General features: G+C 48.8%; 1 protein-coding gene and 1 pseudogene across 9 annotated transcripts in view; one reads left to right on the top strand and one right to left on the bottom strand.

Moving 5' to 3' along the window:
- The window catches only part of LOC144164326 (uncharacterized), an 82,944-nt gene extending 56,263 nt beyond the window's left edge, over nt 1-26,681 (top strand). For 6 of the 9 annotated variants that reach the window (XM_077694827.1, XM_077694825.1, XM_077694826.1 and 3 more), the window contains 5 exons: nt 3,983-4,084; nt 12,838-13,026; nt 14,863-14,967; nt 22,430-22,514; nt 26,148-26,681. In XM_077694827.1, coding sequence (XP_077550953.1) covers nt 3,983-4,084; nt 12,838-13,026; nt 14,863-14,967; nt 22,430-22,465 — 432 coding nt within the window. In that variant the 3' untranslated portion in view covers nt 22,466-22,514; nt 26,148-26,681. The remainder of the gene's footprint in view (nt 1-3,982; nt 4,085-12,837; nt 13,027-14,862; nt 14,968-22,429; nt 22,515-26,147) is intronic. The other 3 variants (XM_077694828.1, XM_077694821.1, XM_077694829.1) reach the window with 3 other exon arrangements.
- LOC144164176 (uncharacterized) lies at nt 18,091-19,949 on the bottom strand (annotated as a pseudogene).
- Nucleotides 26,682-27,092: the final 411 nt, after the last annotated feature.

Here is a 27,092-nt window from a genome sequence, read left to right as displayed (position 1 = left end):
GGGTATTTATGTCAATGTAATTTTGTTCCTGTGCTTGGGGGTGGTAGCCAGCGCCACTCTGACTTCTCGGGGTGAAGGGGACCTTCTTTTTAATCCCCGCGCCGTGACTCGAAGGTCTACGACATGTCGAGAGTGGTCAACCAGCGTTGAACCCTCTTAAGCTCCCTATGGCACCAAGACTGCCAGAAAAAATGCCCGCCAGGTGGGATCCGAACCCACGACCTCCAGAATACCGGTCTGGTGCGATAACCACTACGCTACCGGCGGGGCGATTTTCCTCCCCGCTTTCTGGGGTATTTATGTCAATGTAATTTTGTTCCTGTGCTTGGGGGTGGTAGCCAGCGCCACTCTGACTTCTCGGGGTGAAGGGGACCTTCTTTTTAATCCCCGCGCCGTGACTCGAGGGTCTACGACATGTCGAGAGTGGTCAACCAGCGTTGAACCCTCTTAAGCTCCCTATGGCACCAAGACTGCCAGAAAAAATGCCCGCCAGGTGGGATCCGAACCCACGACCTCCAGAATACCGATCTGGTGCGATAACCACTACGCTACCGGCGGGGCGATTTTCCTCCCTGCTTTCTGGGGTATTTATGTCAATGTAATTTTGTTCCTGTGCTTGGGGGTGGTAGCCAGCGCCACTCTGACTTCTCGGGGTGAAGGGGACCTTCTTTTTAATCCCCGCGCCGTGGCTCGAGGGTCTACGACATGTCGAGAGTGGTCAACCAGCGTTGAACCCTCTTAAGCTCCCTATGGCACCAAGACTGCCAGAAAAAATGCCCGCCAGGTGGGATCCGAACCCACGACCTCCAGAATACCGGTCTGGTGCGATAACCACTACGCTACCGGCGGGGCGATTTTCCTCCCCGCTTTCTGGGGTATTTATGTCAATGTAATTTTGTTCCTGTGCTTGGGGGTGGTAGCCAGCGCCACTCTGACTTCTCGGGGTGAAGGGGACCTTCTTTTTAATCCCCGCGCCGTGACTCGAGGGTCTACGACATGTCGAGAGTGGTCAACCAGCGTTGAACCCTCTTAAGCTCCCTATGGCACCAAGACTGCCAGAAAAAATGCCCGCCAGGTGGGATCCGAACCCACGACCTCCAGAATACCGGTCTGGTGCGATAACCACTACGCTACCGGCGGGGCGATTTTCCTCCCCGCTTTCTGGGGTATTTATGTCAATGTAATTTTGTTCCTGTGCTTGGGGGTGGTAGCCAGCGCCACTCTGACTTCTCGGGGTGAAGGGGACCTTCTTTTTAATCCCCGCGCCGTGACTCGAGGGTCTACGACATGTCGAGAGTGGTCAACCAGCGTTGAACCCTCTTAAGCTCCCTATGGCACCAAGACTGCCAGAAAAAATGCCCGCCAGGTGGGATCCGAACCCACGACCTCCAGAATACCGGTCTGGTGCGATAACCACTACGCTACCGGCGGGGCGATTTTCCTCCCCGCTTTCTGGGGTATTTATGTCAATGTAATTTTGTTCCTGTGCTTGGGGGTGGTAGCCAGCGCCACTCTGACTTCTCGGGGTGAAGGGGACCTTCTTTTTAATCCCCGCGCCGTGACTCGAGGGTCTACGACATGTCGAGAGTGGTCAACCAGCGTTGAACCCTCTTAAGCTCCCTATGGCACCAAGACTGCCAGAAAAAATGCCCGCCAGGTGGGATCCGAACCCACGACCTCCAGAATACCGGTCTGGTGCGATAACCACTACGCTACCGGCGGGGCGATTTTCCTCCCCGCTTTCTGGGGTATTTATGTCAATGTAATTTTGTTCCTGTGCTTGGGGGTGGTAGCCAGCGCCACTCTGACTTCTCGGGGTGAAGGGGACCTTCTTTTTAATCCCCGCGCCGTGACTCGAGGGTCTACGACATGTCGAGAGTGGTCAACCAGCGTTGAACCCTCTTAAGCTCCCTATGGCACCAAGACTGCCAGAAAAAATGCCCGCCAGGTGGGATCCGAACCCACGACCTCCAGAATACCGGTCTGGTGCGATAACCACTACGCTACCGGCGGGGCGATTTTCCTCCCCGCTTTCTGGGGTATTTATGTCAATGTAATTTTGTTCCTGTGCTTGGGGGTGGTAGCCAGCGCCACTCTGACTTCTCGGGGTGAAGGGGACCTTCTTTTTAATCCCCGCGCCGTGACTCGAGGGTCTACGACATGTCGAGAGTGGTCAACCAGCGTTGAACCCTCTTAAGCTCCCTATGGCACCAAGACTGCCAGAAAAAATGCCCGCCAGGTGGGATTCTTTCTTTCCAAATTCTTGATCTGTTTCAATGGCCTACCACAACCTCCCCTTTGCTTTCCGAGGTCTTCTTGACTGCCAATCCTTATTTCTGTGTTATTTCTACGAGTCCCTCATTTCCTATTCTGATTCGCTACATGCATAGCGAGGGCCTCTGTTCTGGCAGTCTTGGTGCCATAGGGAGCTTAAGAGGGTTCAACGCTGGTTGACCACTCTCGACATGTCGTAGACCCTCGAGTCACGGCGCGGGGATTAAAAAGAAGGTCCCCTTCACCCCGAGAAGTCAGAGTGGCGCTGGCTACCACCCCCAAGCACAGGAACAAAATTACATTGACATAAATACCCCAGAAAGCGGGGAGGAAAATCGCCCCGCCGGTAGCGTAGTGGTTATCGCACCAGACCGGTATTCTGGAGGTCGTGGGTTCGGATCCCACCTGGCGGGCATTTTTTCTTCGCTTTCTTTCTTTCTTTCCAAATTCTTGATCTGTTTCAATGGCCTACCACAACCTCCCCTTTGCTTTCCGAGGTCTTCTTGACTGCCAATCCTTATTTCTGTGTATATATATATATATATATATATATATATATATATATATATATATATATATATATATATATATATATATATATATATATATATATATATATATATATATATATATATATATATAGTGAAAAATAAGATCCGGGATTTGGTTTCAAGAATACACGAGAGAGTAGACACGTATGAAAACGATGATTGAACTAACGTTTCGACCGGGGTCCGGTCTTCGTCAGAGTGAAGACCGGACGAAGACCGGACCCGGTCGAAACGTTCGTTCAATCATCGTTTTCATACGTGTGTCTACTCTCTCGTGTATATATGTATATGTATGTATATGTATATGATGTATATACATATATATATATATTGAGCTTCGAGTATTATGCGGGGTATATATGTATATGTATGTATATGTATATGATGTATATACAACATATATATACTATATACTGAGCTTCGAGTATTGTGCGGGGTATGACTTTGAGGAACATTAACGGACAACATAACATTTAAGGGACAAGAAGAGAGCGAAGTGGTTCGGGGAACAAATGTGTGTTCAGGACGCATTACTCGAAATTAAGAAGAAATGGGCATCGGCAGGCATGTAATGCGAAGGCAAGATAACCATTAGTGGGTAAAAGAGTCAATCCCTAGAGATGGTAAGCGTGGCTGGGGGCAGCAGTAGTTTAGGTGGGCAGGTGAGATCAAGAAGTTTGCGGGGATAAATTGGTCGCAGTTGGCACCGGATTGGGATTATTGGAGGTCTTGGGAGAGGCCATTGCACTGCCGTGGGCGTAGATGGGCTGATGATTATGACGATGACTTTGGGACGACAGATTTTGGGGGAAAAAAACCTCGCCTTATATTCGAATAAATGCACTGGTTTCTTGTCTGTTTTGGGAGAGCATAAGCCCCCTTGCATCATTACGGCTTGCCCGAGAGCCTGTTGCGGGCAGTACGGTTGAACAGTGGGCCGTGAAGCTTGTGAATGGCCGCCAGCAGTGTGGCTGTGCGTTCCTCTTTGTGCTGTCGCATCTGTTGCATGTGTGCAACCTCGCTAATGCAACTTGTACTTGCGTGTCCGTGGTGTGGTCTGTTGGTGTGGCCGAGTTTGCATTGGATTGGGGATAGGGATGTTGCCGTCGACCTGACCTCGGCGACCTCCGACCTCTGCGACCTGTGCACACGTGCAGGTGAGCCGCAATGCCCAGGACGTGCGGACGCACCTGGAGAGCCGGGTGCAGGAGCTCGAGGAGATCAAGCTCTCCAGAGACGACTACGACCTCCTCAAGAAGGTGCGTGCAGGGGGGAGTGTGGACGGTGCTCTCGGTTCTTGTTTGGGCACATACCTCTCGTGTCCCCCGAGGTGTCTGTGCATCCATGCTGTGCTTGGGGATTGGTCATTCCAAAAGGTGGGGAACTGAGTTGGGTCCGATTGTCGTCGCCACACTAGGTCAGAACCAGCTTTAAAAGTACGCGCGTCTTTAAAACTGCACGCCTCGCGTCAAGGTCTCACAGCGGAATGAAACGAAACTTTGTTGCCCAGAGCTGTTTGCTGACGTGTGCAATAGCTCGATTAGTGGACTTTACATTTTTCACCACCTGGGCATCTTTGACGTGTGCCAACACGTCGTGTGTTGGCTCCTTGACGCACGTTAAAGATCCCCAAGTGGATGTAGTTATTCCGGAGCCCTCCACTACCTCATAGCTGTCCTGTAGCATTAGCACGTTAAACTCCACAATCGGGCTTTTGAAAAAATTACACACACACACATTACACATTACAATAATTGTGCAGCTTTAATAAAAACAATGTCGTTGATGTAACACTAACATGAAACACTGCAAACAAGAATTCACTTCTCTGCTGAATACTTCGCTCTATAATGAGTACAATTTATAGTAATGATTTCACCATAACCTGCACTGCCTTGCTCAGCATGATTTTTGGGGGTGTAAGGGCACCTTGCGAGTGCAGAAATCTATCTGAACCATTTTAGGGGGCTAAGACTTTGCATGAGTCGGGTTATCCCTTGCTCACCTGATAAACCCCGTCCTGTGGCGCTCTCCTTGGCATTAGGTAACAATTACAGTCGAACCCCATTATAGGGAACACTTATATAGTGAATTATTGGATGTAGCGAACTAAATACAAAGTTTGTTTGCTCGCGCTTCATTTCGATGCCAGCTATTCTTTTTATAACGAAACGGCAACCTCGAGAGCCGCGCAATATTGGCTATAACAAAGAAATATTTGGTTTTGCGAGGCTCAAGACTCGACAGCTAGCGTACTAAAAGCAAAATTAAAAAAAAAAGTGAGACAAAACAACCAATTTCAAGTAACTTCAGAATCTCCAGAAGTAGAAAAGGCCCTTTATTGCGTGGACACTGAAAAACCTCACTCCACTCAGACTGTGAAAACCCACGAGGCGAAGGCCACATCCTCCGTCAAGTAAATAAGAAAGACAGGCCTGTTTTGCCGAACGACCTTAGTTCTGTTGTAATTTCAAATTCTAACGTTTCAGTCTGTTTCACTTTAAAATGCCACAAGGAGACAGATAGGACCTTCCTCAGTTATAGTGGGTTTGAAGACTAGAACATGTTTTTTTATCATGGATTGTTGCGCGAGCCAGATTGCCAGTTTATTAGAGCTGATTTTTAACTCTACGGTTTCGACGAATATCCAATATGACGAACTAATTCACTGCCCCAATACTACTTCGTTGTTATAACTGGGTTAGTCTGTATCACCTGATGAAACCGTATCAATGAAAGGCTAGGTTCGTCAGTTCTACCAAGCATTAGACAGCGAGCTGTGATGAAGAATCGAGGGAGCACTTCATCGTCACTGCCAGCATGGCGCCAGCAGTAGAACGTCTGCCAGTAAGTTACCGTCCACAGAAACAGCTCGCGCGTGTGCAGTTGACTGCCGTAACCATGGTAAACGATGTCGTGAGCGCGGTAATGGTATCCTAAAAACTCCTTAACCCTTTCAATCGTGGTGGTATCAATTGACGCTATCGCATAAAAGTTCCTCTAGCACATAGAGAACAAAACCAGAAGGAAGGAAGGAAGTGAACTTTATTTTCCTGAGCACCCTTAGTCCAGGGCGCCGTCTTGGGAAGCCGTGGCCATGTCTTCCTCCGCTCTGGACGTCAGCAGGAGCTGTGTCGCAGCGCTGGGGTCAGCCAGACTTGCCTCCCAGGATGCTAGAGTTGGATTCGGGATGGGGGTCAACTTTGGGTGTCGATCACAGGCCCATATTGTGTGGAATATGTTTGGGTAACCTCCGCAGAACGAGCAAGTAGGGGTGCCGGGTAAATTTTGAAAGCGACGTGTGAGATGTTCAGTGGGTGATGTGTTTGTCTGAATCTGTCGGAGGAGGACGGACTGCCGCCTTGTGAGCGTACGATGGGGGGAGGGGTGTGCCTTGCGCTGCGCACGAAAAGACTCGAGGTATTCGTGCGGGCTTAAAGACGGCTGTGTACCGCTTAAGGTTGACGAGAGCTGGTCAGGTGCCCGGTAAATAGTTGCTTGGGTGAGCGTATGTGCCCGCTCATTTCCTGCCAAACCTTCGTGCCCAGGAGTCCAAATAATGTGGAACGTGAACGGTTTGTAGTCGAGCGCGTCTTTGATGAGGCGGGCTGCACGGTGGTGCAGATCATTTCTGATCAATTGTCTGCAGGTGGCTTGCGAATCGGTGACGATGATGATGGGTGTTTGCGGACGAACTATATGGGTGGTAGCGGCGTATATGACTCGTGCAATAGATCGAGTTTCTAGGTCGTCTATATCGTGTACATCTGGTTCAGGCGTGACTAGTTCGTAGTTGAGGGGTCCGACGACAGCCGTGATGCCTCCCTCATCTTCCCCAGGATGTGCGTCAACGTAGTAAACGTGCTTGATGGGGCCGAGGCACTGCAGCGTTTTCGAGAGGACGTTGGTCCTGATGTGGCGTCGCTCAGCATGCCGGTCGGGGTTCATGTTCTTTGGCAGGGGAGCGATGGTGATGCGTGCTCGGTGTTCAAGAGAGAGGCATCTTTCTTTCCTGCGATGCGGATGATGGTGGGTCCGCAGAGTAGCCAAGATCCTGCAGGATGGCCCTGCCTTGGTCGGTGCTATGGAGTCTGTGTAACTATCCTAGGTGCTGCGCACTTAAGGGGGGACGCGGCTTTCAACTTCGGAAAAATGACCAAAACATCGTTTTTTTGAAACCCACATATTCGGCTTCTATGTTTCCTATTCTGTGCGTCTGCAAAGTTTTTACGCTGAAAAGCGTCGCAAAGTGGCATAAAAAAATACTTTTGTCAGGCGCGGTGACAAACTATCAGCGCAAAAGGGCGAAAAAACGGCAATTTTCGGAGCGCTCTATCTCCGCAACGGTGCCACCGGGCGCGGCCATTTTGATATGGTTAGATCGGCCGAGCGATCGTCTTTCCCGTTCCGCTCGTCTCTTTTATCTTCGTTCATTCACAAACGCACAAACGGCAGAAAAGAAACGACGCACAAACGAAGCTAGAAATAGATGCTGAAGCGCTATTGGTCCTCCGGTCGGGACGACCCTCCTGATTGGATGTCGCGGGCGCAACGCAAGATGGCGGCCACCTGAGCTGCGTAGCGAGCGGGTCGAGTTCATTTTCGCCGCTTCGCTCGGCCGAGTTTCTGTTCAATCTGTGGTATTCAACACGGACGTTATCGCGATGGGAATGCCAGAGATAACGAGCCAGATTACGGGAAGTTGTGGGGCTCGAAAGGCGGAGGGAGGTCATCGAACGTTTCGTGGCGCGCGTGACTCTACCGTCGCCAGACCCCGGAGGGTGACGCGGTGTGCGCGCTTGCGATAGCGGTTCGTGAAGTGAACTTTTAGTCGGATTTGCGATGTTTACACGCTTAGTTATTGCTGTGTTTTGACTGTGGGCTCGCTAGCCTTGAGAAAGAAACGGTCGACGCGTCAAACGCTGCGGCGCGCACGGCATAGCCGACGCGCATTGGAGCATCACATGACTGGGCAACCGGTTACGATTGAACGCCAGTAGTTGTAATTAATGCCTGCGACGTTGGTTTTAATCTTAAAAGCGACCTGACCAGCCATATCAGGTATAATCAAAGCTCGATATGTCGCGGTAAGCGTGCGCTGCGATGCGCGCGAGCCATATCGCCTTTCTTGCGCAACGTTTCCCGTGCACTTGTAATTTTCATGCAAACAGGTTTTGAGTTAGTAATATCATGCAAACAGGTTTTGAGTTAGTAATATAGGAATAAAAATATGCTCTCTGCGTTAAAAATGTACGTTACTGTGGCAGCATTTAACAGTGATTTTTTTAGGGAAATTATTGATACCATTGCTCAGGGCATACTAGCTGTGCTGCGAGAAATATTGGATGCCTTGAATGTCAAAAGTAGTAAAAAAAATATGCTCTTGCATTGAAGTTGGGAGTTATGCAGAATAATCTACCAAGCTTCAAAGTAGCTCATTTTTAACCAAGTGGTATGCAAACTTTTGGCAATGAACACTTCTGCACGTATGAGTACTAAGTTGCTGTGCCAGGCAAGATGATAAAACATAAAAAAAGCCAAAAATGTTCAAATTTAAGTTAAAAAAATGCTTAACTTGTTGCCATGGTGACAACACTGCAAAAGGAGGTTGTCCAGTGCGATACAGCCAACCAACTAACCTACTTTGCATTGAAAGCCCATTGAAACCCATCTCCCCTCCGTTTGGTTTGCAAAGGGGGGTATGTACTCTTCACGGAGGAGCTGAAAATGATGTTTTCTGGAAAGAGAAAGGCTGAAAAGGCACTCCAATTTCAAGGCAAGGCCTTCCAGAAGCCCCATGTTCAAAAAGACATGAAAGGCTACAACCGTGACGACTTTTGATATGTGAAACCTATGTTGCAACTTCGGAAGCCGTTTTCTCAAAACAGTTTTTTTTGCCACCTGTGTCGCTTGTCCCAGGGATTTCTTCGTGACCGCTGGGTCTATTTTGATTCCGTTTCTTGCATTACATTCCTTGATGAACTGTTCAGGTCGTGACACTTTTAGTTTTCCAGATTTGTTTTTTGTGATTTTTTTATTCAAATAATCGTTCACAGTTGACATGCCTGTTGCACATTAACCTCTAAAAAAATGAAAACTAAAAAACATTGTGTTGTAAAAAAAAAATTCTAAAACTGTCACGACCTCGTCCATTCATTTGGGAATGCAAAGCACTTCGAACAAGTTTTCTATCGTGTTTTATAAGCCGCTCAAGCTCGGTACAAGCGGAACAGAAAGAAAATTTCATACATAAAAAAGTTATCAAAATATTAACTTCAAATTTTTATGGTGTTATCACAGAAGCATTTCCAGTTGCTGTGCCAGGGGGGACGTGGCTTTCAAAATCAACTTTTTTATTTCTTTGTGGATTTTGATGAAAATTGGCACAGCAACTGGAAATGCTTCCGTGATAACACCATAAAAATTTCAAACTAATATTTTGAAAACTTTTTTATGTATTAAATTTTCTTTCTGTTCCGCTTGTACCGAGCTTGAGCGGCTTATAAAACACGATAGAAAACTTGTTCGAAGTGCTTTGCATTCCCAAATGAATGGACGAGGTCGTGACAGTTTTAGAATTTTTTTTTTACAACACAATGTTTTTTGGTTTTCATTTTTTTAGAGGTTAATGTGCAATAGGCATGTTGACTGTGAACGATTATTCGAATAAAAAAATCACAAAAAACAAATCTGGAAAACCAAGAGTGTCACGACCTGAACTGTTTATCAAGGAATGTAATGCAAGAAACGAAATCAAAATAGACCCAGCGGTCACAAAAAAATCCCTGGTACAAGCGACGGAGGTGGCAAAAAAAACTGTTTTGAGAAAACGGCTTCCGAAGTTGCAACATAGGTTTCACTTATCAAAAGTCGTCATGGTTGTAGCCTTTCATGTCCTTTTGAACATGGGGCTTCTGGAATGCCTTGCCTTGAAATTGGAGTGCCTTTTACAGCCTTTTTCTTTCCAGAAAACATCATTTTCAGCTCCTCCGTGAAGAGTACATACCCCACTTTGCAGACCAAACGAAGGGGGAGATGGGTTTCAATGGGCTTTCAATGCAAAGTAGGTTAGCTGGTTGGCTGTATCGCACTGAACAGCCTCCTTTTGCAGTGTTGTCACCATGGCAACAAGTTGAGCATTTTTTTTTACTTAAATTTGAACATTTTTGGCTTTTTTTATGTTTTATCATCTTGCCTGGCACAGCAACTTAGTACTCATACGTGCAGAAGTGTTCATTGCCAAAAGTTTGCATACCACAAGGATGAAAATGAGCTACTTTGAAGCTTGGTAGAGTATTCTGCATAACTCCCAACTTCAATGCAAGAGCATATTTTTTTAATACTTTTGACATTCAAGGCATCCAATATTTCTAGCAGCAAAGCCAGTATGCCCTAAGCAAATGGTATCAATAATTTCCCTAAAAAGTCACTGTTAAATGCTGCGACAGTAACGTACATTTTTAATGCAGAGAACATATTTTTATTCCTATATTACTAACTCAAACCTGTTTGCATGAAAATTACAAGTGCACGGGAAACGTTGCGCAATACGGGCGATATGGCTCGCGCGCATCGCAGCGCACGCTTACCGCGACATATCGAACTTTAATTATACCTGATATGGCTGGTCAGGTCGCTTTTAAGATTAAATCTAACGTCGCAGGCATTAATTACAACTACTGGCGTTCAATCGTAACCAGTTGCCCAGTCATGTGCTGCTCCAATGCGCGTCGGCTATGCCGTGCGCGCCAGCGCGTTTGACGCGTCGACCGTTTCTTTTTCAAGGCTAGCGAGTCCACAGTCAAAACACAGCAATAACTAAGCGTGTGAACATCGCAAACCCGACTAAAAGTTCACTTCACGAACCGCTATCGCAAGCGCGCACACCGCGTCACCCTCCGGGGTCTGGCGACGGTAGAGTCACGCGCACCACGAAGCGTTCGATGACCTCCTCCTTTCGAGCCACACAACTTCCCGTAATCTGGCTCGCGATCTCAGGCATTCCCATCGCGATAACGTGCGTGTTGAATACCACAGATTGAACAGAAACTCGGCCGAGCGAAGCGGCGAAAATGAACTCAATGCGCTCGCTACGCAGCTCAGGCGGCCGCCATCTTGCGTTGCGCCCGTGACATCCAATCAGGAGGGTCGTTGTTCTGAGCCCCGACCGGAGGACCAACAGCGCTTCAGCATCTATTTCTAGCTTCGTTTGTGCGTCGTTTCTTTTCTGCCGTTTGTGCGTTTGTGAATGAACGAAGATAAAAGTGACGAGCGGAACCGGAAAGACGATCGCTCGGCCGATCTAACCATATCAAAATGGCCGCGCCCGGTGGCACCGTTGCGGAGCGCTCCGAAAATTGCCGTTTTTTCGGCCTTTTGCGCTGATAGTTTGTCACCGCGCCTGGCAAAAGTATTTTTTTATGCCACTTTGCGACGCTTTTCAGCGTAAAAACTTTGCAGACGCATAGAATAGGAAACATAGAAGCCGAATATGCGGGTTTCAAAAAAACGATGTTTTGGTCATTTTTCCGAAGTTGAAAGCCGCGTCCCCCCTTAAAAGGTCCTCCAGTGTGTTGGTGATTCCGGAGGCCTGGAGCGCTTGCGTCGATGTATATTTCGGCACTCCTAGTGCTTGTTTTAAGGCCTTCCTTCGCACTACATTTATGCATTCGAGTTCCGTCTTCGTGGGATTTTGATATGGGAGGTGGTACGATATACGGGAGTCGATGAGCGCTGCGCTGAGTCGCACAAGGTCGGCCTCTCGCATTCCCCTGTGCTGACTGGCTATGCGGCGTAGCATATGTATCACCTGTGTCCCTTGATCTAGCAACTTCCGTATGGTCATATTTGCTTTGGCATTACTCTGGATTGTGAGACCGAGAACCCTGATGTGAGAGCGTTGGGGAATTGGTCTGCCTTCTATGGTGATGTGCAGTTCTTGTTTCTGATGCGCCGTGTGCTTTGTGACCACCAAGAATTCGGATTTCTTGGGTGAGCAAGAGAGGCCACCCCGGGTCGCGTATCTTGCGGTTGCATCAGCAGCTTCTTGTAGCGCCTGCTCTATTTCAGCCGGGGATCCTTCCTTGGTCCATATTGTTATGTCGTCCGCATAAATGGCATGTTTAATGCCACGTATACGGGCGAGCATTTTCAGCAGATCCTTCATTGCAAGATTGGAAAGCGTTGGAGACAAGACGGAAACCAGAACTGCTAGTTTTTTTTTTGGAGGGGGGGGATTGTTCTTCAGTGATGCGTATTGCGAAAGATATCACTGTTGTTTCATTTTAGTGGAGCTGGACGGTACAAAGAAGAAAAAGCTCCGGTGGAGATGAAATTACAAATTTGAGGCTGACAAAAACGGCGGTCTCAGTTTTATTCCCAAACTTGTAAATCTATAAATACGCGCAGTACAAAGGTCAGTTTTTGTTTGTAGAGGTTTGTGTAGTCATAATGTTTGGGCAAATGTGCAGAGGTGATGTCTCCTTAACGTAAAATTTTTAATTTCCAGATGTCATAATTATTGCCTCATTAATAAATATGTTATTAGGTTTATTGGCAGCTCTATTCTTTGTTGGTAGGCTTATGGGTCCATAAAATTTAGCAAAACACACAGAAAACACTGTTTTGCTCGAAATAAAGAAATCAGGGCTGAAAGGGTTAATGGCCAAATGGGGTGTGTGTGTGTTGGCAAGGGTTGAACAGACCTCGCAGCATACTTGTAGCAAGTCGCGGCGGCCGTTTTTCTGATGGAGGCGAGAAGCAAAAACGCCCGTGTGTACGAGATTTCGGCGCACGGTAAAGACCCCCAGGTGGCCAAAATTAATCCGGAGCTCTCCACTATGGCGTGCCTCATCGCCTGCGTTGTGTCGGCACGTTAAACCCTACAATCAATCAATCAATCAATCAATCAATCAATCAATCAGTCAATCAACACTCGTTGCAAGTGAATCTTTCGCACTCATCAACCCGATGGTTCTGCCAAAGTTGGTTGAGTCCCTCTTGACATCCGTAGGAACTGTCCGAGGTGAAAGCGCAGCTGGCTGAAGCGCAGCGGGCGGTGGCAGCAGCTGCGGCAGCTAGGGAGGCCAACCACAGCCCCCCGCACTCCCCTCCACCGTCCCAGCCACCCGCCAAGGTGGCCTCGCCCACCTCCTCTCCGGCCACCAACGGCCCCTCTGCGACCCCGCCGACAGACGACAAGGTGGGCACAGCCACGGGGGTCTCTGGTCGTGTTTGGTTGCTCAGGCCCCGATCTCGAGCGCTCTAAAGGTTGAAGCTTGGGCGAGTTGCAACCAAAGAGGAACTTGGGCTAGTTGGTATCACGTTATATATCATATTTTAGATCGTAGAGCGTATCGTATCGTAGATTAAATCGTATTTTAGTTGGTATCAATTCGTCTTCTTGGGAGAAGCACTCGAAGGCACTCGTGAAGGCAGAGGCAGACGGCACGGTGCTAACCGGCAGCTACTGGTTTCTGGGAAAAGCTTGTGCGTATATAATGCGTTCATGCTGTAAAACACAAACACATTTTGGACACCCTATATGTGTGGGTTTTTCAACTAAATGAGTACATAGTTTCCGGTCGGCACCGTGTCTTCTGTTTCCTTCGTCGTCTGCATCTTTGAGCGCTTCTCCCGGGAAACAGGGCGAACAAACTCAACCTCAAAAAAAAAAAAACAACAAACAGGGCAGTGCTGCTGGACAGGTTGCAACAAAGGCAAAGATCGCAAATTGGCGACCTCAGTGCTTTATTCACTGGGAATGCAAGAGCACTCTTTTCATGGTTTATTGCCATTGCATCAAGTGTTAGCACAGCCCGCGTTGGTTGGTTAACAAAGCTTGAAGGCCAAGCAGCATCAAGGTTTGCCCCGGAAGCATAAGTGAAGTGTGCAATATTTTTGTCACCCTCGGTGAATTGCGACACGTCTGGTACAGTGTTCGTACCATTTTATGCGTAACTCTTGTAGTGTTTGAGACGGGCATCCCCAATGCATCCCTAAGGCTGCGAGGTGATCTTTCTTTTTTTCCTTTCCAGCACAGCCTTTCCCAGTTTTGAGAGCCTGCATTTGGCTGAGGTTTCTTGGTTGCGTCTTTTGTATTGTAGGGCAGTTTTTCAAGGAAAAAAAAAATTGTTGACACATTGGGTGTGTAGAAAGTCGTTGCTTGCAATGTGATGTGTATGTACCTTTGGTGGGTGGACAGACAGAAGTACGCCATAGTTCAGGCAAGCTAGTCTGGAATTGTGAGATCACAAAAAATCTGCTGCAGTGCCATTGCGTCGACATTTGGCTACCTTGGAAGTGGGCTAGTTGCTGTTGTCTAGCAACGTAGGGGAGCACTGGGCAGTGTAACAAGGTGAGGTGACAGGAAAGAATGAGGACTGGTAGCGGGAAGCGCAACTCGCTATCAGTGCTCAGTCTTTGTTTCTGGTGGACATTTTTTGTTGTTGTTGTTGTTAAACAGTGCCCTTGTACATTTCAAGAGGTACAGGTGCCGTCACAAGTAATTGGACAAAGGATTTGTGAACATCGCGAAACATTTGTCTTACTGGCCTTAGAGAGCCATTGCCGGTTCACAAAAAGTTTTTCTTGTTAGGGAGGACTCCTTTAAACGCACACCAGTGCAGCCACGCAGTTTCCGGAAGGAGAAATACCTGTACACTTACAAGACCATGTTCCAGTTAAATTTTGACGGCACCTGTACAGTCGGGAGCAAAAGTCTGTATTCCACGTACGGACTAAGCGTGCATCGGGTTAATCGGGGTTTAAGAAGGCATGCCCTCATGTGATGACCTTTTGGAAGCTGGTCACGTGGAATCCAGGCTGTTGCTTTTGACAGTACTTACCTTGCAGGGACTGCGGGGGGGGGGGGGGATGTTGAGTCCATCTCTTTCCTCCTCTTCTCCTGCCTCTCCCCCATCGTGTTGCTGCTAACCCTGCTTGCTAATCTCTCCTCCTCTGCTCCTCCCGCTGCTCTCTCTCCTCTTCCTTCTCCATCTCTGCTGCTTCCTCTGCTGCCGGGTAACAATGTGTCCAGCTGGAGGACTCCTCCGAGCCGCAGCTGCCGCTTGCGGGGGACGACCCGTCGGCGGGCTCTAAGCACGCTTCCTCTAACAGTGGCAGGTCCAAGAAGAGGGTGCGGGTGAGTAGTGTGCAAGCCTCTCTCTCTCCACACCACTACTGCACACTGCACCTTCGAGGGGGGGAGCAAAGGGGAAGACTGAGGACCAGCACGGAGTGGGAGTACGTACAACGGGCGGGCGACCAGATAAGGCTGCACTGAAAACCAACGTGGACTGCGATGCTTCGTCGATCGGACGACAGTGAAGGGGATGGTAGCGGAACCTGACAGGCATAAAAGATGGTGGGCGCCGAAATTCATTCGGGGCTGCGTAGTGGAATGCCCACCGCACGGCTTCTTCGCTCACCACAGCTGCAGCTAGCCTAACCTAGGCCGAGCGCTTGTGGCGTTATCTGGCTGCCCGAGGAAGTGCGTTGCTGTCTTGCTCTTGCTCCGTGACCGACACGTGGTTGCTGAAGTGGGTGGTGGAGGGAAGCGTATACACCGAAACAAGTCCATACCTGCCAGGTTTCCCGAATTTCCCGGGAGACTCCCGAATTTTCATGGTTTTGTACGATTGTACGACCGAAACAATCTCCCGAAAACACACCCGTCTTTGGACAAATCTTTTTCGCAGTTTGGCCACCATGCGCCAGAGTTAAACCCGACACCAGTCGCATCGTTATCAGTGAAGTGCTTAAAAAGCGTAGTCGGCCATGCACAGACGGTGAACCTGTTCGTCCCATTGTTAGTTTACTGTTGATAGAAGCGCAGCGCCACCGCCGCTTTCATTTGCGCACAAGCACGGCCGTTCTGGACGGCAGTTCTGAAGATTTAGCAAGTCTCCAATGGTGTAGCTTGTCGTTAGTTTAGACGAAAGAACAAAACAGTTCAGTTCCTGCTGTTTTGTATTGCGCTTGCAGTACTATTTCCAGGAATTTCTGAAAGGGGCAGTGGCAGCCATGTCGAACACTTAAGTGGTGTAGCTTGTTGGTAGTTTGGACAAAGAAACAGTTCATTTCCTGCTATGTTGTAGGTAAATAAAAAAAAAGTCTAAGGTTACCTATTCTGTTGTTGCTACAACCCCCCCCCCTGGTCAGATCTCCCTAATGCCATCCCGGCAAACCTGGCAGGTATGCAGGTCTATACTAACACTGACGCCTGTTGGAACGACGGTTGTCAATCACTTGCTGATTCTTTGTGGGTGAAGAAGGCTTCGAGCACAGGTGGTGATGGTTGGTTTTCTGAGGGGAGCTAGTTAGCGCTTTGCACTTAGCGGCCGTGTATTGTGGGGCGGGTTTTCGAGAAAAAGAGCCACGCCCTGTTTGTGTACGCACCTGGCTTGTTGTTGCTGCTCCTTCCGTTTCCACTGTCTCTGCTCTTCTTGCAATGGCACTGGCCGGTTTTGGGTGTTGCGCGCACGGTGTGGTGAACGTGTGCAGTGCTGTCGACATGTGACAGTTGGGAAGAGTTGCTCCTCCTTCATTTGTAGACAATCAAGGGACAGTGCTTGGGACGTTTATGCAACGAAGAAGCCTAATCTCCCTGGGTTGTTCACTCGAGCCAGCTGGCTCCTCGTTATAGGGATGCTGTGACTGCACGTTTCAGGCGCACATTCGTAGTAATTAAGCTGACTAAACGTCAGCAATGAGGTAGATGACTAGAGCAGGTTTGCCGAAAATTTGCCCCCTCTTTATTTTTCCCCAAATATTCCCGGGCATTTGTGCTTGTGCAAAATCTCAATATTGGCTGACGTGTCATGTAGCCCTCATAGCAGAGGCTGCCAGCTGCCTTGCACTCATTGCAAACAACTTCAATGTCCTCCCCCTTTTTTTCACCTTCATTGTTATCTCGCACACGTGGGGCTGTTAAATGCGGAAGGCACACTTTCCCGAGGGGAGGGGATTTCAGCGGCCCCGGAGTGTGCGGCCAATGTGCTGCGGCCGATGTATTGCCGATGCAAAATGTCTTTGGTGGGCTTTTTTCGCCGTGTGGGGTGTTGTGGTTGTCGGGCTGCCGGCATTCCACTGTAGCAGGAGGCCAGAGCACCTTGAGCTTTCACCTTGAACATGGTGCGGGGGCGTTCCAAAGCGGCCTTCGTCATGCAGTGGACATAAATGGGCTGATGATGATGATGGTGATGATGCAAAGCACAGTGCGGCTCACGGCACTACCCCGTGTGCATGCATCAAGGATCACCTGTGTGCTCATAGCGGGGTAGCGTAGCGATGCAGGTTCTTGTCTAGGTGCACAACTCGGTTGTGTGTTCGGTTTGATGACGGCAGTGTTGTGTGCAAGGTGGTGTTCTCTGTTTTTAAGACGACCTTCCAGGATGTGGCGCCAAATTTCGCAAAGCCGAGCGGTTCTGGCCCAAAGCGTTTTTCTCCCTTGTTTTTCTCATTGATGCATGTGTGGCATGCCCTACCTAGCTACCAGTTAGAGTGCACCTGTATTGGAATGTGTCTGTGTATGTGCCTGCCTTGGTGCATGAGGAGACTACTGAAAACTTGCGTAAGGAATGATACCCCCCCTGTGTAAAAGTCTGGGGGGGCCTTAGGTCACGGGGGCTCAAATTGTCCACCCGCACGTGGCTCTTTCGGCACTCACGTTTTTGTCACTGCTGAGGTGTGGGAGAAATAACGGCCGTCTTAAGGGGGGAAGAGGGTCTTAGACCCAAAAACTTTATTATTCAACTTATGATAATGAAAATTTGTAGACATATGTAGTTTTTTATGCTGATATCAAATACAAGCTTTATTTTGTGGCAAAACATAAATTTTGAATTTTATGCAAATTTTTTGTGTAAATTTTCTGACAAGTCTTTAGAAATTCTGACTGCCTAGATCTTGCTAAATAAGGTGTTGATGCATTCTGCGAAATACCAGGAGTGCAATAAGACCAGCCTCATCCTTGTATCTCTTCTGCGGCTTGAGTTATGAGTGTCTGAAGTTCATGCTTGATTGTGGCAAAAATGCTACGAAATTTGAACAGCCTTGGAAAAAGCTATGGACTTTCAAATCTTTGTTTCTTAGTCTTATTGCAATACTTGGTCATTCAGCAACCAAACAACACAAAAATTATTCAAATCTGTTGGGTAGAACATGAGATAAGTCTGCCAGAAAATGCTAAAATGGCAAAAAATTCGAATGGAGAAATTTGCAAAAAACGATGACACATTGTTTTCATTGCTTCCTAAGCCTGTAAAGATGGCCTTCCAGGTAATTTATTGTTCAGAAGGCTCCAGCAGCATAGTCAGCAGTATCTCGCTGCTGCCGGCACTTTGCCGCGCGCAAAAATGAAGCGGAGGCAGAGCGCTTGCGCTCCGAGCTTGCGACCCGAATCGAGTCTTTTTCGCGTGCCCTCTGCACGCTCTTGCAGTTTTGCTGCATCTGGAGTTCGCGAAGGATCCGTGACGACGACTCCCTCACACCAGCATTGAAGCGCATGATTGCTTCAGCAACTGCTGTCTCAACGGCAATTAGAGACGCATGCTTTTCTTTCGGTATCAGCGACCAAACCACAGAGTGCAGGGACTCGTTCGCATTCTGTGTTTTTCCCCTATGGCAGCGCAGCAGCAGTTCTTTGTCGGCAAGCCGCTCATACACGGGCAGCAGCGCTTGCTTCACATCATCAGGGAGGTTGTAGCGAAGCTTTGGTTCCGGCTCCCCTTGTGCAGTTGCCGCGTTGATCTTGCACCAAGAGTTTGGGCCACTTGGACACAGGCTGTGGTTTGGGTTTTCTGGTGTGGACGTTATGTGGTGGTATGTGGCCATTACTGCTCGGTGCATCTCGTCCACATTTCCAACATGAGACTTGAGGGCCCAGCCATAGTAGTTCGTAAGTTTGGTAATTAGGTCACCTGTTAGGCGCCCCTTACCACCGAGGCTCACACCCCCTTCACGCTTGTGCTTGAGCCCCAGGTTTCGCAGTGCCGTGCCCATTCTTTTCTGCACATGGTTAATGCAATCTTCTTTTCTCACTTCAATGAACCCATACACTCGTGCGTCCTGGATGGCACGATAGGAACGGCTGTCACCATCGCACAGCATTGTTGTGTATCTCAATCCATGGCGTGCAAGTGAGCGCTCAAAGAGTGCCACTGCAGCCTCAACCTCCATTTGCCCAGATTTTGACGCCGTGTTCTTCTGGCACACATGGTTCACTTTCCACTGTGAATACTTGGGGTCATCTTCTGGTGGCGCGCGCTCACAGCCAGCACAAAAGTTCGACAGGACGATGAAGTCCAGCACGTAACCAGAGAATAGTTCAATTACAGTGCCGACACCAATGTGAGATGAATGCCCCCGCGTCATCCATGTCCCATCATAACAAACAGCAATGTTGCCTGGCGTGCTGAAGTGCAATTCCTTGTACAAGTCCTTCACAGCTGAGGCACACTCTGTGAGCACTTCGTCAGCAGCCTTGGTTGCAGCAGGGTTGATCTTGCTCTTCAGGTGTCCTTGATAGGTTTTGTGGTGCAAGCCTCTATGCGAGATACCCATCGCAGAGAAAATATCATTCAGCGCTGCTTGTCCATTTCCAGTGCTTTGTACGGCACGAGCAGCGAGGATATTCACCTCAAAGGGATTGCACTTCGCAGTTCCGGCGACGCGGCTAGAGCTCCACTCTTTATCCCTTTCGCCGCAGTTGCTGCACTCCAGACGCAATTGCACTGCAATGCCGTAGTCCTGGGCACCTCGTGAAATTGAAACATTTCCGCCGCACAGTCGGCACACAGCCTTTCCAAGCAGCCGATTGATTGCGGCGAGGTCCACAACCGTGTATGTAGCGGCCGGTGTCTCGGAGCTCGCGGCGTCGCGTTCCGCGATAAGGGTCCGCAGCTTCCGCTCACTCGCAGATGCAGATGATAAGCTGGCGATTTTACCGTCTGCCTGCTGCTGTAAGCGCTGGAGCTCATCACTGCTGAGGAAGGTCGTGTCGATCCTTATCCGTTGCTCCCGTGCGTCTGTTGCCGCCGCCGCCGCCGCTGCCGCCGATGTTGACGCCTCGCCCACGGACACGTTCGCCGCTTCAACGCTGCCACACGCTGCGGCCTCGGTCATAGCTTGCGCCGTTTTATTTTCTTTTCGGGGACCTTTCTTCCGTTTTTTTCCGAATTTGTGAACACTGCGGAACTTGCGGTACGGGTTAGGCATAGCTGACGCTCTCGATATCCTCTCGGTTCCTGCCAGTTTTTTCAAAATGGCGTCCCTATTCGCAAGCGGGAACCAATGAAAAGTGCCGGTGCACCCATGTGACAGCTAAGGGCCAATGATGCCGCTGCATTTTAGTTTTTCTTTTTCGCATTTTTTCGTTTTGTAAGAGCCATCAGCTACCTCGTTTTGGCAGGGAAGGGAGAAGAAGAGGTGCTCTTTCAAACCATACCAAGATGGCGGCGCTGCGGCGGCTAATTTGAAAATGCGAAGACCCGCAACATACGCATTTTTTGGAGATTTTTCGTCAGCAGCTGTGTTGACATCACAAATTCATTTCGTGATTTCTAAAAAACTACGATGCATTCAAGTATGAAACTTCGTCAGTAGGTAGAAAATGACCTAATAAACGCAATAACGTGAAAAGCAAAAAATCGTTTTTTTCGCAATTTTTCGGCTCCAAAGACCCGCTTCCCCCCTTAATTAAGGTATGCTCACAGTCGCCCGACCTGCACGTGATTGGACTTGCGGCAGCCACGTGGTCCTCCCAATTTAGCGTTGTGTGCGAGGTTGGCCTTTTGGCTAATCTTTTTTTTTTCCGTTTTTCTTTTTAGAACCCTTCCGTAAGTTTGTTTTGCTTTTTCTCCCGCACTTTGTGCTCAAACATTTCGCTCTTTGTGGCAAGTCGAACCCTACTACGACAAACACTGTATTGGCCAAAGTTCTGCTGCAGCATCGCCTCCTGTATTTTTACAATGCCAAACGCATCGCGCACTTCCCAATGGGAGTGACTGGTACGCCTGCAGTGCCCACATGTCTCGAGGTGGGGCCTCGAGCTGAACCGGGATCACGCAACCGTAACTGACTTCAAGAGCAGCTTGTGCCTGGTTGCCAAGGCAACCGATGTTTGAAATTGTCAAAGAAATGGCACTCGCACCAGCGCTAGAAAGCTCAAAGCCGTGGCGGAGCATGTTTTGCCAACGTTGCCGCTCTCCACCACGCGTTGCTCCAAGCTGAACTGGTCACATGACTGAAGCGCTGGGAAGGCTACCGATTGGGGGAGAGTGGCCAGAGTAAGAGGAGAGGGCTTGGTTGGCGGTCCGGGCTGATGCATTTGGCATTGTAGAAGTACAGGAGGCGATGACTGCAGCCAAGTGCCTGTAACTAGTAACACTGTAACCTGGTAGAGTTGATGAACCGAAATGTCCTTGTCTGCACATAGCTCCCCCTAAACTTTTCTGCATCATTTAAATTTTTGTGCGCACTCCAAAATAATCGCACATTTATAACATCGTGAAAGTGCACGCAGTCATTGTAGGATTGCCACGTGTGATACAGGGATCGTAGTAGTACAGTCATTTTTAAATGTGAATCGGCTCTTAATGCCACCATGCCCACAAGCAGTCATTGCCAGACAGCCCCTACCCGCCATTTCCCTGCAAGAGAGGTGATTTGCCGTCGGCCGGTGCACCGTACTTCATTGTCGTGGGCCACAGCTGAGCTTGTACGATGAGTTTCCCCTTGTAAGCAGGACAGGGTCGCGTGAACAGTGGAAGTTTCCTTACTCATCACATGATCATCAAAAAGAACAGCAACAGGCAACTTCTATCCTCCAGAAAAAGGCATTCGAGACATCTCAATTTTGGTGGCCCAAGCACATCTGCCTGGTTGCTCTAGTAAGGATTTTTCATGTGGGCTCTCACAAGGACAACATTGTGCAAGTAATCACTGAAAGCCAATCGCATAATGGCACTACTACCGAGTTTAAAGATAAGAGCCTTTATGGAGAGACTGATACGTTTGGCAACTTCGCCATTTTCTGCCGAGGTAAAGTGGCTGCGAAATTATGGCGAAGTTTCTGCAACTAGTAGCAACTTTTCTCACCTGTGGTGTGAATTTTGACGTAGTGGTGTTCGACTTGCCGGAAATAGCTTGCACCCATTTAGGCACCTTTGCTGCACCTTTAAAGTTTGCAGTGCACAGTGCTAGTGTGCATTTGCAATACCTCTTGTGCAATAGTGGAAAAAAAGTTCACTTCTTTTTTTTTTTTTTTTTTTTTTTTTTTTTTTTTTCCTTTACTGTGATGTCACGTAGTCTTACCTGAGATGGTCAGGAATGACTTCAGCGAGAAACATATCAGCCGGCAGACGCAGTAGTATTATTGATTTATGGACACGTGGAAGTGGCTAGTAATATTTGAGTGTTTTTTTTTTTTTTAAGACTGCCCTTTGGTAAAAGCCAGAAGGCAATTCTGCAGTGTCGGGTACCCTGCAGGGTTGCACACTGTCGCCACCTCTTTTGCTGGGGTGGGTGTGTGGGGTTGGTTGGCAAGAAAGGAGGGACAGCACCGCAACGAGCGTTTTGCCTTCTCTTCTCTGCTCCCTCCTCAGTTACGGCTGAAATTTTGGAAGAAGAGCAAAAAATGAGGCGCCGTTGGATGCCACGGGCTGCAGTCCTTGCCCCCCCTCGCCTGATGTTAGTATCAGTGTGTGCCACTCTGGCGCAGTTTTGGCAACACTGCTCGGGCGGGCTTGGCTTGGATTGTGCGTGGGGGCGGGCGTGCATGTGGTGGTGGCTCGGCTTGGCTTTTTTTTTTTCCTGGCATCATAACTCTGTCTCTCGTGGCTTTTAAGTGGGACTCACTCTACTGTTGCGGATGCACGATGCTTGCAGTGTACTGCACTTTCGCGAGGCTGTGGACACCAGCCTTGTGGGTTGGGGGGGGGTCTTCAAACAGTCTAACTTCTTCCAATTTGAGCAGATATTAACCCAGCTGTGAAAACGTAAGCAGGTGGATCGCAGTCTGCACTGCTCTTGCACCGATCATTCAGTTTGTGTGAATTCGCGCATGCAAGAGAAGGAGTGCACGGTGACGCTGAAGCATTTTTTAAACCGAAAGCCTGCGATCCTTGTTTCAATGCCACGTTGTGAGCGGCAGAAAGCCAGCGCATGCCACTAGGACGGAGGGACACGGTAGAACTGGTGAAGCTTCTTCGGGAAGGGCAACGGAGAGTAGTCAGAGAGTTGAAGAAGAGGGCAACAGAAGCACTGGGGACGAAGAGGGGAATGCCTCGGCAGTGCCTTAAAGGGGCTGTGAAGACGTACCTCAAGCTGGATTAATTTGAAAGATTGCCTCACTAGAATGACACTGACACCATCTTTAACGCAAACTGCACCCACTCAAGTGAGCTTTGTAATTGTGAAAACTGGGAATGGCCATTGGACCCACAAGCTCCTTTCCCGACGCTGGAACCAATGGCGTTATTATGGGCATCTATGTGATTGGCTGAGGCCGCCAAAAGCAAGCTCTAGTTAGCCATGGTTTACAAGCTCGCAGAACGAGCTGTTTGTGGTTAAACGTAAGGCGCATTCTTTTTATAGCGCTAATAACAGTGTGGTAGACAGAGGAAGTTGCAAACACGCGCTTGAACATAGGAGCACCAGTGTGTGCTGCGCGCGCACTAAGCTGTTTATAGCTGCGCAGCAGTCCGGGGTGCTTCTGGGTTGTCTCGCCTGACCCTGTTTTGTGAGCATGCCCAATGTGTATCAAAACGATGGCTCTTTACTGTAGCAAGAATGGGCCACGCGCAAATCTGGTCCGAAACAAAGCGAGTGCTGGCAGTGAGCCTGAGCAGTATTGTGACTGTATCTAGACGACTGACGGTAAACGAAGCAGCGAAAGACATGTTCTCGTCTGCTGCCACCGTAGTCAGCATACGTGACATCCATTTCAAACACCAACCTGGAGAACATCATTGCTGACGTCTCGGAAACCCGTGATTTAGCGGGAGAATTCAAATTTTGGCATAAAATGTTTCATTTCCCGGTGAATGAAGCATCGTTTGCTGCTGGAGGACAAGCATTGGGGGCACTGCAAAACATGTACTCTCTTGTATAATAGAAAGCATTTTGTCCTTCAAAGCTTCAATCCACATCGCTACGACTAACAACGCAGCAAATCCTAGTCGCGGGTGGGGACGCCAGAAGATGCCAGAGAAGCTCGAAATTAAGCAGAACAGAAACTTGGGCTAGTTGGTACATTACGAAAAAGAAAACTGCGCATAAAATGAGGGCACAACAGAAGACTACTAGACACGCAGGGCGCCGAATTTTGTAAGCTCGAAATTCCGCTCGTAACCGCCGTCAGGAGGATGAGGCTCCGGGATGAAGCCCGACGTGAACATAAAAGTTTGGCAGAAAGCTCAGCAGCAGATGAACAGAAAGTTCAGCTAGGCCCCGTACTTTGTTTTCGTGTAGGGACCGTCATATTTGTCGTTTGTACGCAGCGAAAAGGGGTTGTTGGCCTGTGCAACCTGGACAACAGACGTCTCGCTCTACGTAGCTTCGGCCGATGGTTGGGTCTGAGATGATGGCACGTGAGCAGATTTGGGAGGGTGAATTTGAATCTGCATATACTGGAATTGATCAAGGTAGTCCTCCTGGGTTATCGAGCATTCTTTCAGTGCTGCACTTTCTAAAACCACCGTCCCACCTAGCCGCTCGCAGTGGCGGGGCCATCAGTGTGCATTGCAAAGAGCAGGGCCAGTGGAGCTCTGTGCTGGTGGGATTAACAGCCGAGTGGTGTTTGTGCCTGAATGTCAGAATGTGTCTATGCGCTGCATGTTGGTGGTTTGTTGAAGCACCTGCAGTATGTTGCATCGCTCCCACAAAAGCGTCTAAAACATCCTCTGTCGCCCTAGGACATTTAGCAAAAGAAGCAGCAGAGTGATTTAAGTGTTGAGCTTGTTTTTAACGGGGGGAGGCGTTTTGTTGGTAGCAGATCAAGAAAGTGTACGTACTTTCATCAAACTTGATGTTGGAAACTGTCCACTGAATGCTCCGCGTGAAGTTTCCAATGGCGTGAGTCAGAAAATTTGTGGCAATATTTTTTTGCAAAGGCGATGCAGCAAACTGTGTTTTGCCAATCGTTGCTTCGAGGCCATCTATCTTGGGATTTTACTGTTCTGACGTGCTTTGCTGTTGCGGTATTTGTGCGCACTTCTGGGAAAAGAGAAAAAAAGGGCTTTTCAGACTCTCTGTATCTGAAATCACGTTTGTTGTGTACACATTGCATACCTTACACTGCAAAGGGAACTTGCTCTTCAGCTTTCAGAGGCACAAGTGTGGTGTGAAGGGCTTTGCCTGGGTTGGTTGGGGCGCAGGTTTGTGATTTTGGAGTTTTGCTGGTGCACACGCACGCTTGCAAGGGCGGGGCTATAACCTTTGCAGCATTGCCTTTGTCGCTCTCTGTTCATTAACACACGTGCTCCATCTCCCTCCCTCTCTCTCTCTGCCTCTCTCTCTCTCTTTCCTAACAAAATCAGACGAAAAAGGTAAGTTCCCCTTGACCTGAGAGTTTCTCAGTTCCTTGGCTCTCTCCCGAGCGCATGGTTCTGCTGTGTTGTTTTTGTCAGTGTAGATGATGATGATAGTGGCATTGTTTACATGTTTGAAGTCACGAGTGCTGAGGCAGGGTGGGATGTTGCAAATTAGGCTTAGCAAACAACTGTTTGATTTGTCAGTGCTTGTTGGGTTGTGCGAGTGTTGGGGGCTGGACATACCTCTTGCATCGCAATTTTAGCGTCTTGAGTATCCAAGCGTCCGATAGTTGTTGGGGAAAGCAGCATTTTGTGAGTGGATGTGCGGCATTCGTTATGCGCATCATGCGCAGAACGTTGCAAGTTAGGCTTAACGGGTGTTCTTATCGTGGTTGAAGGCAAGGAGTACAATCAATTCATGCTTGGCTAGTATGTACGCAATCTGATCGCTGAGGCGGGAGACATTAGTAGCGCGCATCAGTGTCTTCCCTGAATGGTACGTGTGTACAGCATCAGGCCACCGTGCTGCCAGGTTTCGCACTGCGTCTAGTTGCCTGCGATGCTGTGGCTGCCCTAATTTGTTCTGGACGCAATAGTTGCGAAATTCGAGCGTGTATTTGTGGAGCAGAGTACATTGAAGGCCGCTTTCAGGTAATAGCTCACAAGGCAGGTCTTTAAACACTTTTGGTTATTAAATGCCCCTAGTGCATGCTGAATTTGCTGTGGTGCTGGTGGTGCCGTGGCTGAGCTGACCTGTTGATTCCCCCCTTCTGCCTGCTGCTGTGTCCAGGGGTCGTCCACCCGGAAGTAGGGGCCTTTCCCCCTCCTTCGTAGACGATGGCCCATCAGCGACGACCAAGTGGGCCACCACCACAACACCACACAACGCTTTCCATTCCGTCTCGTCGTCCTGGCAACCACCAATACCAAGAAGCGTGCACTCCCCGAACCCCCCGCCCCCTTCCTTGGGCCGCACACGCTCTTCTACTCCTCATCCTCTCGTGCAATCCAAGACTGATGAGCGCCCAGGAAGCATGCGGGGGGTCAATCGATGCTAGACTCCAGGACTGTCTCACTCTCGTCTTCGTCTGACGTGTTTTCCGTGCCGCCGCCGCTGCACGCCTCGTTCTAGTGTTTAACTCTTTTTTTCTCTCTCTCTCTCTCTCTCTCTCTGTTAATGTTGTTGTTGCTGCCGCTGCAGTTGTTGCCGCCGCGCACAGTCTACGTCGTCGTACTTTATACCAGGCCTTCTTTTGTTTTCTGTTTTGCTAGTTCTTTATTGTAACCTGTGCTTTTGCATAAAGTTCTACAGTGTCTGCTTTTTTCCGGAGAGTTGCGTCTTATTCCTGATCTGAACGGCACACGTGTTGTCATTAGACGTGCAAACGACGTTCAGTTTGTCCTTGTGGGTCAGTGCAGCAAAAGAAATGACGGTAATAATGAAATGAAATGCAAGAAATCATGATAACAGTGACAATTCGGAAACTCTCAGAATTGCAAGATAACGTACGTGCATCCATTTAATGTTTCAAAACAAAAGAAATTATCTTTGAAAGAGAATGCTGCAGCTTTCTTATAGGTGACATTCACCTTACAAGCAGAGACAAGTCACCAACAAATGCGTGTCTGGGTAGCAGCAAGGATGGCAGAGCTTTGTAGAGGTGCTGTTTGCCTTTTTTTCTGCGTAAAGACTACATACAGGGATAATATTGAGTTAATGATGTAGGTTTTAGAC

This window comes from Haemaphysalis longicornis, unplaced genomic scaffold (assembly GCF_048455015.1).
Source record: "Haemaphysalis longicornis isolate Haplotype H1 unplaced genomic scaffold, Haemaphysalis longicornis Haplotype H1 scaffold_13, whole genome shotgun sequence".
NCBI lineage: Eukaryota > Metazoa > Arthropoda > Arachnida > Ixodida > Ixodidae > Haemaphysalis > Haemaphysalis longicornis.
Note: the sequence above shows the minus strand (reverse complement) of the source record. Positions and strands in the feature narration are given on the sequence as shown.